The sequence below is a fragment of the Anguilla anguilla genome, chromosome 1, assembly GCF_013347855.1.
Source record: "Anguilla anguilla isolate fAngAng1 chromosome 1, fAngAng1.pri, whole genome shotgun sequence".
In the NCBI taxonomy this organism is placed as follows: Eukaryota; Metazoa; Chordata; class Actinopteri; order Anguilliformes; family Anguillidae; genus Anguilla; species Anguilla anguilla.
Window position 1 is genome coordinate 1,373,398 of NC_049201.1, and position 11,086 is coordinate 1,384,483.

The 11,086-nt window shown below is 53.5% G+C and overlaps 1 protein-coding gene across 1 annotated transcript in view; it reads right to left on the reverse strand.

Moving 5' to 3' along the window:
• Positions 1 to 826: 826 nt before the first annotated feature.
• The window catches only part of ptprub (protein tyrosine phosphatase receptor type Ub), a 34,711-nt gene continuing 24,451 nt past the window's right edge, over positions 827 to 11,086 (reverse strand). Inside the window, exons 6-13 of the mRNA XM_035431600.1 lie at positions 9,128 to 9,731; positions 8,558 to 8,693; positions 7,172 to 7,321; positions 3,714 to 4,028; positions 2,932 to 3,057; positions 2,327 to 2,484; positions 1,368 to 1,503; positions 827 to 950 (exon numbers count right to left, since the gene is read on the reverse strand). Coding sequence (XP_035287491.1) covers positions 888 to 950; positions 1,368 to 1,503; positions 2,327 to 2,484; positions 2,932 to 3,057; positions 3,714 to 4,028; positions 7,172 to 7,321; positions 8,558 to 8,693; positions 9,128 to 9,731 — 1,688 coding nt within the window. The 3' untranslated portion in view covers positions 827 to 887. The remainder of the gene's footprint in view (positions 951 to 1,367; positions 1,504 to 2,326; positions 2,485 to 2,931; positions 3,058 to 3,713; positions 4,029 to 7,171; positions 7,322 to 8,557; positions 8,694 to 9,127; positions 9,732 to 11,086) is intronic.

Genomic DNA, 11,086 nt, shown 5'->3' on the forward strand with positions numbered 1-11,086 from the left:
AATATCTAAATGCTGCTGTATATACATCTATTAACAATGCGGGAACAGAGCAAGCTGAGAAGGCAAACACACGCATTGGAAAACGGGGGTGTAAATGCGGGGGAGGCCAGGGCAAGGCCGTCCTCCTGTTTGGTCCGTTGGCACCAGTAGAGGAGACGTAAGCAACAGCCCCCCTAAGTGAGGAGTCCAGGGCGAGGAATCGCAGTACATCAATCTGGCAACCCAGCTCCGCGGCACACAAAAATAACACCATGGCAACCACAACAGCACATATGATTTTCTCCGTGCGTGGATCGCGCTCTTCAAACGTGGGAAGCGTCCAAAAAAAAGACATCCGTCTGGTTATCGGCTTGGCAGCGATGGTAAAAGAACAGCGCCCCCTGTTGGTGTGGGTATGTTCCTGCCCGCTCCTCTGCAGCATGGGAACACTGTATCCACAGCGGTGGTAAGGCATACGACAGCAGAGACCTCTCACCCGAACCCAGGCATCGTGGCTCACGTGAGGTCACATGATTGGGAGGTGGGCGGGTCTTGCAGGAGCTCACAGAAAGTGTGTCTCCCCGCCCCAGTCAGGCCAGGCTGACAGTAACACAGAATCACTTCCGGGCCAGGCGACCAGAGGATGAACAGAGCAGGATTACAGAGAGAAGCAGAGACAGCCACAAGTTAAAGGTTAAAGGTTAAAGGTTAAAGGTGAGAAAGTCTTCCCCTATTTTCTCCTCCACTTTTTTATTTTTTATTTTCCTCCGTGTCTCTGATGGCAGGTGAGCCTGACAACCCAGGCCAGGCTTAAAACAGCACTGAGACACAGAAGGACCCGGATGCAGGAATCGTCCAATCAGGTCACAGTCTGGGCAGGAGGGGGAGGGGCTTCCAGGGCACTGTTGCTATCTCACCTCCATGCAGTCCAAATATTCCAGAGCCAACTCATAGCAGAACCGGTACTGATCCTGCACACACACACACACACACACACACACATGCGCGCATGCACACACGCACACACACACACACACACGCACATACATTCACACATACACACACACACACACGCACACACACACACACACACACACACACACACGCACATACATTCACACATACACACACACACACACACACACACAAAAACAAGAACACAACTTCAGTTCTTATTTCACAGGCGTCAATCCAAAAGTATGAGTCACAGACTGCTCCAATATTGCAATGCAGAATTATCACACTATCACCCTCTCTCTTTTCACACTATCCCTCTCTCTTTTCACACTAAACCCCATCCCTGAGACTCCACCCCTTGAACACGAAGCCCCTCCCCTCTACCAACCAATAAACGCACCCCTAAACAATAACCCCTCCCCCCCACGTACCAGTGACTCCACCATGTTGGGTTTGGAGTTGCGCAACGTTTTGACGGCGTAGAAGACGTCCACAAAGTTCTGGTACTGAACCATCTCCAGCAGCATGGTGCAGGCACAGAATGTCCCACTGCGGCCCCCTCCATTCCTACACACACACACACACACAGTCACACACACGCACACACACACACACACACACAGACACAGACACAGACACAGACACACAGGTCAATTTCCCTAGCAGGGGATTACAGTATCAGCATTTACCATCCACTATGAAATAGCAACCACAGATAAAGTTTCAGGTGTATACACGTGTGAGCAGGTATACTCAGGTGAACTCAGGTGTGCTCAGGTGCAGGCTCAGGCGTTCTCAGATGTGCACAGGTATATTCAGGCGTTCTCAGATGTGCACAGGTATATTCAGGCGTTCTCAGATGTGCACAGGTATATTCAGGTGTGCTCAGGTGTGTACAGGTGTACTCAGGTGTGTTCAGGTGTGCTCAGTTGTGCTCAGGTGTGTACAGGTGTACTCAGGTGTGTTCAGGTGTGCTCAGTTGTGTTCAGGTGTGTACAGGTGTGTTCAGGTGTGCTCAGTTGTGCTCAGGTGTGAGCAGGTATACTCAGGTGAACTCAGGTTTGCTCAGGTGTGTTCAGGTGTGTTCAGGTGTGCTCAGGGGTGTGTAAGTGTGCTCAGGTGTGCTCAGGTGTGTGTAGGTGTGCTCAGGTGTGCTCAGGTGTGTGTAGGTGTACTCAGGTGTGCTCAGGTGTGCTCAGGTGTCTCAGGTGTACTCAGGTGTGCGTAGGTGTGCTCAGGTGTGTGTAGGTGTACTCAGGTGTGCTCAGGTATACTCAGGTATACTCAGGTGTACTCAGGTGTGCTCAGGTGTGCTCAGGTGTGCTCAGGTATACTCAGGTGTGCTCAGGTATACTCAGGTGTACTCAGGTGTGCTCAGGTGCAGGCTCACAGGCAGTGCACGATGGTGCGTCCCTCTCCACACTCGTGCTGCCACTTGTTGACGTGGCCCAGCAGGCTGAGGAAGGCCTTCTTAGAGTCCGGGACGTCCCGGTACGCTGACCAGCGCAGGAACTGGAACTGCCTCACCACCAGCTGGCCCTCCTGCAGCTAAGAGAGGTCAGGGGTCAGGGGCGAAGGGTCAGGGGGCAGAGCAGAGCCAAGGCACACACATCCACACTCTTCCTAACCAAAGGCCTTTTGAGCCTTGTTTTTTTACAGCTGTCAATGTCTTGCCATGTACCAGTGTGCTTTGGACCAGGAAAGTGACTGCTATTTCCCAGAATCCTCTCTGGCGAGTGGTCACAAGCCCTCGGTGGGTCCAGCAGCAGGCAGAAATGTCCTCAATCACAAAGTCACCGTCCCGCTCAGAGCTCCCAGCGCCGAACTTTGACCCTCAGAGCTCACCCGCGCATGAGCAACCTGCTAAGCAGCTTCTAACAGGTTTTATGCAGCACAGAAGATATTAAAGGGGGGGAAATACTAAAATTTAAATGACACCTTTAAAAAATAGCAAAAGCAACTTTAATAAACACTTTACTGATCTCCGGCACTGACCCGTGTGACGTTCTGGACACGGAACAGACGAGTGATGACATCATCATCAACAGCGCGCGACAGGAACTCAACCTGCATGGGACCATACTGCTGAACACCAGGCTCAGGCCAGTACTGCACACACGGCTGGAGAGAGGAGGGGGGAGGAGGGGGGCAGGGGGGAGAGGGAGAGGGGGGAGGGAGAGTGAGAGAGGAAGAGAGAGAGGGGGGAGGGATAGTGAGAGAAAGAAAGAGAGAGGGAGAGAGAGAGAGGAAAAGAGGGTTGGAAGGAAAGAGAGAGAGAGAGCAGATTAAGGTTGAAGGGCACACAGAAGCACACATGTGAAGACTTGAATGGGAGGATTTATACGGCATCTTCGCTCAGACTGAGAGCTTCCCTCTCGTCCTCTTCCTCACTCTTATAATAAAGTGTCTCCTCCCGTCTGGAGCCAATTCAGATCCCATCAAGGGTCACCCAGGGCCGGCCTGAGCCTCCATCGCACCACACCAAATCCTACGCTAACAAGTCAAGAGCCACTGCCAGCACTTAACGACACCACTGTAAACATGAATCAACCCCCCCCCCCCCCCCCCCAGAACATTTAAGACATGCATTTATATGCCAGAGAGAGAGGGAGACGTGAGAGAACTGTGGAGGAGGCCAAACTCTCGTAATACAAATACAATAAATCTAATATTTATGAAAAGCGTTGATGCTAAATAAAGGCTAAAGATCAGCAAGTCTTTAGAACATTATTATGAGACACAGCGCTCACGGAGACAAGTCCCGCCCCCGCACTCACCCAGGCAGAGTTTGATTGGTTGAGCTGGTTGAGCATGACCACGGAGGTGCAGCCGTAGTCGAAGACGAGCCGCCAGAAGTCGGCGGTGGTGCCGGGCAGCGGGTGGGGCGTGGCGATGAAGGCGGCGGGGCGGTGGAAGCTGTCGGTCAGCGCGGCGTTGATGTAGTTGTTGCTCTCGCCCTCGGTGGTGACCAGGAAGGCCAGCGAGCGGTCCGGCGGCAGCACGTCCATGCTGCGGTTCTTCTCCCGGTTCCGGGGGAGCAGCGCGATGCTGCACTCCTCCACGTCCGGGTGGGGCGTCACCGAGTTCAGAGTCTGGGGGGGGGGGGGGGGGGGGGGGGGGGGAGGAGGAGGGGGCAGTGGGCAGGTGAGGAGATGTGCCAGAGAAGAGACAGATAAAAGGAGGGAGAGAGAGGGAGAGACGGGGGGAGAAGGAGGGGCAGGAGGTAAGAGAAAAATAAAAGTGAAGAACAGGAAGGTTACAAGAAGGTGAGAGGGTGGCAAGAACAGAGAGACAAAGGAAAGAAGGAGAGAGCGAGAGAGCAAGAGTGGGGAAGGGGTGGGGAGAGGGAGGGGGTGAGAGAAGGAGAGAAAGAGAGCAAGAGGGGGGAAGGGGTGGGGAGAGAGGGAGGGGGTGAGAGAAGGAGAGAGCGAGAGAGCAAGAGGGGGGAAGGGGTGGGGAGAGAGGGAGGGGTGAGAGAAGGAGAGAGCGAGAGAGCAAGAGGGGGGAAGGGGTGGGGAGAGAGGGAGGGGTGAGAGAAGGAGAGAAAGAGAGCAAGAGGGGAGAAGGGTGGGGGAGAGGGCAAAAAAGGAAAGAGACTGTCAGGTTGTTTAATTCCAGGAGCGTTAGACACCTGGGCTAACAGGGAGATTTACGCCTCAGACAGGTCGCACCGGAGGACCTGGCCCGCGCAGACGCTAACGCTAATGCTAACGCTAACGCACGTCAGCGCGGACCGTCACATCCAGTAAGCCTTTAATATCGGTCACAGACCATGGAGGAATTTAATGAGCAAAAGCAGAATTAGGCCATCTTAATGAATAATGAATGAGCACATTAAAGCCCTTCAGAATTGAGCCACAGCCAGAATTACCACCTATTTCCTTTGATGAACACTGTGTACAATCGGCAATTAGTTCTGACGATATGAGCGGAATACTCAGATCGTTAAAGCATTGCGTTAATAATGCATCTGCGGCCACCGTGCTTCTCGCCGATATTACTCCACGCGGGCCGAACGCGGCGCTTTCATTGGCCGAAAGGACCCCGCAAAAACATCGGGGGAAGGGATTTACCGGATCAAAGGATCCGCCGTCCCACCATAACGTCTCCCCCCGCTAAAAAGCGAAGAAACAACACGAGCGATAATCAGTGAATGTGAAACAGGAGATGAGACCGAGTCCTGTTCCTCGGCCTCAGCAGTAAAGCACAGCGTTATGGAAACGTTATGGAAACGTTATGGAAGCGTTATGGAAGCGTTATGGAAGCGTTATGGACGCGATGCTGCTCCCGCGGTGGTTTATATATAATGCGATACTGAGGCCAAACGGAGACGGTCAGGAGCAGCTTACTGCAGCATTACTCAGTAAGAGGAGCCCACAGCCCCACCGCACGCAGCCCCACTGCACACAGCCCCACTGCACACAGCCCCACTGCACACAGCCCCACTGCACGCAGACGGGAACAGGACGCGCACGGCCACTCTCTATTTGGGGGGGGGGGCAAAACATTCACAGCTGGGGCCTCCACTACAATCAAAACCTTATCAAGGGGTGGATGACTCTCCCTTGCTCATGGTTAAGGGGTTCAGCAGGGCAGTAGGTATGGGGGTGTAGGGGATTGTATGGGGGTGTAGGGGGTGTAGGTGGGGTGTAGGTGGGGTGTATGGGGGTGTATTTGGGTGTATTTGGGTGTATGGGGGGTGTATGGGGGTGTATTGGGGTGTATTTGGGTGTATGGGGGGTGTATTGGGGTGTATGGGGGTGTATTGGGGTGTATTTGGGTGTATGGGGGATGTATGGGGGTGTATTGGGGTGTATGGGGGTGTATTGGGGTGTATGGGGGTGTATATGGGTGTATTGGGGTGTATGGGGGTGTATGGGGGTGTATTGGGGTGTATTGGGGTGTATTGGGTGTATGGGGAGTGTATTGGGGTGTATTTGGGTGTATGGGGGTGTATGGGGGTTCAGCATTAAGGGTCCACACAGTCACACGTACACAGCACCCTTTATTTCATACTGTCTCCCCACGGTCGAAAGCTTGAGTGCGTTTTGTTATGATGAAGGGCTGCAGGTTTCTACTTTTATCTCTTTTTCTTTCATTTCTAAAAGTGCCCAATTCTTTCTGCTCTTTTCTCTTCCCTCTCCTGTGTTTATCTCTTGTGATTTTTTTCCTTTATTTGCTCTTCTCTGAAACTATTTATTTCTCTCTTTCAGACCAGTCCTCCCTGCTCTCGCTGTAAAGATCGGAATGTTTCAGCCAGGCATGTCGCGTGTGCCTGTGGCATGTTGTGTGTGTGAGGCGTGTGCGTGTGTGAGGCGTGTTGCGTGTGTGAGGCGTGTGCGTGTGTGAGGCGTGTGCCTGTGGCATGTTGTGTGTGTGTGGCATGTGTGAGTGTGAGGCGTGTGCGTGTGTGAGGCGTGTGTGAGGCCTGTGCGTGTGTGAGGCGTGTGTGAGGCGTGTGCGTGTGTGAGGCGTGTGCCTGTGGCATGTTGTGTGTGTGTGGCCTGTGTGAGGCGTGTGTGAGGCCTGTGCGTGTGTGAGGCGTGTGTGAGGCGTGTGCGTGTGTGAGGCGTGTTGCGTGTGTGAGGCCTGTGCGTGTGTGAGGCGTGTGCGTGTGTGAGGCGTGTGTGAGGCGTGTGCGTGTGTGAGGCGTGTGTGAGGCGTGTGCGTGTGTGAGGCGTGTTTGCGTGTGTGAGGCATGTGCGTGTGTGAGGCGTGTGCGTGTGTGAGGCGTGTTACGTGTGTGAGGCGTGTGTGAGGCGTGTTACGTGTGTGAGGCGTGTGTGAGGCGTGTTACGTGTGTGAGGTGTGTGCGTGTGTGAGGCGTGTGCGTGTGTGAGGCATGTGCGTGTGTGAGGCGTGTTGCGTGTGTGAGGCGTGTGTGTGGTGTGTTGCGTGTGTGAGGCATGTGCGTGTGTGAGGCGTGTTGCGTGTGTGAGGCGTGTGTGTGGCGTGTTGCGTGTGTGAGGCGTGTGTGTGGTGTGTTGCGTGTGTGAGGCATGTGCGTGTGTGAGGCGTGTTGCGTGTGTGAGGCGTGTGTGTGGTGTGTTGCGTGTGTGAGGCATGTGCGTGTGTGAGGCGTGTTGCGTGTGTGAGGCGTGTGTGTGGCGTGTTGCGTGTGTGAGGCGTGTGTGTGGTGTGTTGCGTGTGTGAGGCATGTGCGTGTGTGAGGCGTGTTGCGTGTGTGAGGCGTGTGTGAGGCGTGTGCGTGTGTGAGGCCTGTGGCCTGACGGACCTGGAACTCCTCGCGCAGCTGGGAGGAGTTGCTCTGGGAGTCGACTCGCAGCATCTCCTTATAGGTCAGCGCAAACTCCGCCCCCGGGATGGCCGTCTCCCCGCACAGACACGCCTCCAAGATGGCGTCATGGATGAAGATGTACTGCTCCTGTGAGAGAGCGCAGAGAGGAGATATCTCAGCGTATCACTCTTTTATTATTCAGTTATTCTACTGGAGAAGTTTCCACATGCGTTTTGAAGGAGAGACTTGCTGACTTTAGTAAAACTTTATTTTGACAACAGAAGAAAAACTAAAGAACAAAATAAAGATGAGGTACAAACTAAACTGAGCAACAGCAGAAACCAAAAAAAAAGAAACACAACCAGAGGGAAAAGGACTGCGATGAGAACGAAAAACACCAAACGTAGAGAATAAACACAAACGCTATAAAAACTGCATCTGACTGTGCCTCTTTAAATACAGCTATATGCGTCATACACCTGAGGAACACACACACATGCACACACACGCAGACACGCACACACACACACACACACAGACACACACAGACACACACAGACACACACACACACACACATACTCACACATGGAGCTTTCTATGAAGAACATTCAGAATTAAACATTATCCATTATATGCACATTAGTGCAGAGACACATTGCCAAAGGACAAAAAGACCTTTACATAAACCGGGACACACTGTATGGATTAATTAAAGTCTTTTAAATAATTAGATGTAATAAAGAGATAAACAAATGTCAGATCTGCATAATGGAGTTTAAAAATGTCGAGAGAAGGACTTGTGCAGGAAGTGACTGTGCCTGGAGAGTGTCCTGGAACACAATGTCAACCCTGATCTGCACTGCATTCTGGGACAGGAGCAGAACAAGCCAGCAGAATTACGTCAGGAAGCAGAGATAATCCACACAGCCCAACCGCGGAACCTGAACATCCCCTCATTCCACAGGCATTACTGAGCAGTAATCCGCCTCTCAGGAAGGGAGAACAAACGCTCAGGCACGGGAAGTTAAAATTCAGGTCTGGAAGTTTCTAATGCGAGCATTCCACCTTATTACTCCTCATTGAGTTACTCCATTAGACTATCGATCAAAGTGGCGACCGTGCGAGCCTTAGGGAACTGCACCCTGGGGGGAGATCACTGTGGGAAGGCAGCCAGCAGCAGCCTCTGGGGCTGAGAGGATGGGAAGAGGGGTACTGGGGCGGAAAGATCTGGGGTTGGGCACCTGGGGGCAGTTTTAGTGTCATACAGAACAGTATGAATCACTGGGGTGGAAGATTAAGGACAAGCATACTGGCAAATCCTAGCCCCTCCCAGGCCCACCCTGCCCAGCCCCGCCCCTCGGGCCTTGGCCCCGCCCTCTCACCTCTGTCTGGATCATGTTGATTCGGCGAGAGCAGAGTGTCTTGACGCAGTTGTAGATGTCCACCACACCCTCACACTCGGCCATGTCCAACATGACGTCCAGAACGATATAGCAGCCGGTCCTGCCCGCACCCACGCTAACAGGGAGAGAGAGAGGGCAATTAGCTAAACAAACTACCCCACACCAAGAGAGGGGGGGCAACTAGCTGAACAAACTACCCCACACCGAGCGAGGGGGGGTGGCCAGTAGAACTAACTAAAAGGCGATAGATACACGGCTAAAACATACAGGTGTGGATGTTTTCCCCGCTAGTTACAGGGATGCCCATCCACAGCTCTGATTGTATAAGGGCAAGAACACAGGAACCTCCCAAAACCACAGAACAAAAAACAGGAACTGATGTGTGCATGGCACTACCAAACAGGAAGTGATGTATCTGTGGAATTAATAAACCCTAAGTGAGATGTCTTTGATCTCAGTGAGCAGGAAGTCATGAATCTGTGCAGGTAGCTGACAGGAAGTGAGGTGTCGTTGGCATGCGCGTATGGGAGAGGTGAGCGGTGTGAGTACCTGCAGTGCACCACCACAGGCCCGGCGTCGGGGGGCGTGGAGGCCTTCACGCGGCGGATGAAGGCCAGCAGGCCGGTGGCGTGGTACGGCACCCCGTGCTCCGGCCAGGAAGTGAAGTGGAACTGCTGCACCTCGTGTTTGGCAGAATAGCCCCTCTGTGGCGGGTACGCAACATTACAGGAGATTTCCACACACCCCGCTAACGTAACATTACAGAATGTTAGCACACAACCCGCTAGCATAACATTACAGAATGTTAGCATACTACCTGCTAGCATTATATCACAGAATGTTAGCACACAACCCGCTAGCATAACATTACAGAATGTTAGCACACAACCCGCTAGCATAACATTACAGAATGTTAGCATACTACCTGCTAGCATTATATCACAGAATGTTAGCACACAACCCGCTAGCATAACATTACAGAATGTTAGCATACTACCCGCTAACATAACTTTACAGAATGTTAGTGTTCTACCCGCTAGCATAACAATACAAAATGTTAGTTTATTACCCGCTACCATTACACTACAGGACATGAGCATACTAAGACTACTCAAATCACAATTAAACTGCTGATCGTTTCCAGGTAACTCCACTTTATGCTAAAAGCTTAAGTTTATTTCATTGCTGAACAGAAATACCATCTGTGCCCTTTACTGTCAGCTTTCTAACTACCATGGTGCTGGGGCCCCTTGCGTGCGGGCTCCTGCCCCCCTCCCTCCCGGCAGTGATAAGTTAGCCTGCACTGGGCTCTGACAGGAATCACACAGGGAGGGGGGGCGGGGGCGGGGGGGGTCACCGGTTAGCGGTGTGCTGAAAGGAGGCCGTGATGCAATTTCTCATTCAGAGCTGAAATTAAAAACCAGCCTGGCAGCCCAGCCACTCCCTGGGGGGTGGGGGGTGGGGGGGTGGTTTCAGAGGTGCCGGCACAGTGATGTGGGTTTTGGGGTGGGGGGAGGGGGGTAACCCTGGAAGATAAAGGCAGGGCGGCAACACAGGAAACAACAGCAGGACCCGTCACACATTTAGGTACAGGGGGGTGAGGGAGTTACAGGGAGGAGCGGGGGGGGTGGGGGCTACAGGGAGGAGCGGGGTGGACGGGGGGGGTGGGGGCTACAGGGAGGAGCGGAGGGGACGAGGGGGTGAAAAAGAGGACAGGAGCACTGCAGTGGAAGATCCTGCGGTGTACTGTATGGGGTATGTGTGAGAGAGAGAGATAGAGAGGGCGACAGAGAGAGGGAGAGAGAGAGACAGGGTGAGAGAGGGAGGGCGTAAGAGACAGAGAGAGACAGAGACACAGAGACACAGAAAAAGAGAGATAGAGAGTGAGAGAGACAGTGTGAGAGAGAGGGAGGGTGAGAGAGACAGAGAGAGAGGACGAGAGAGAGAGAGAGAAAGCGGAGACATAGGGTGAGGGAGAGAGAAAGAGAAAAAGAGGTACAGAGAAAGAGGACAGCGGACATTATGGCAGTGGCGTTATTTCACATTGTGGGATGCCCCAGTCCCCCCCAGCCCCCCCCCAGTCCCCCGAGTCCCCCCCCAGCGCCCCCCCCCCCAGTCTCTGACAGGCTGCAGTATGTCATGCTCGGCCATTATCACAAACAGCGCAAAACGCCTCTCCGCAGAGCGCAGGCACTTCCACAGAACGGCCTGATGGGAAAAGCTCGCTGTAATTGTGACGGATTCGCTGCTGTGACAGCGAATGGGGGGGAGGTGGGGGGGGGGGGGGCTGTCTCAGGGAAGCACCAGGCTAACGCTCCTTCTGCATAGCTGCTATGACAGCGAATGGGGGGGGGGGGGGAACCTGGAGTGACAGCATGCTGTGAGAGTGAAGTGGGGGGGGGGGAGCTAAGGTCTTTATGGGGGTGCAGGGGAGGGGGGGGTGCTGAGATCTTTGTGGGGGTGCAGGGGAGGGGGGGTGCTGAGATCTTCATGGGGGGGGTGCAGGGG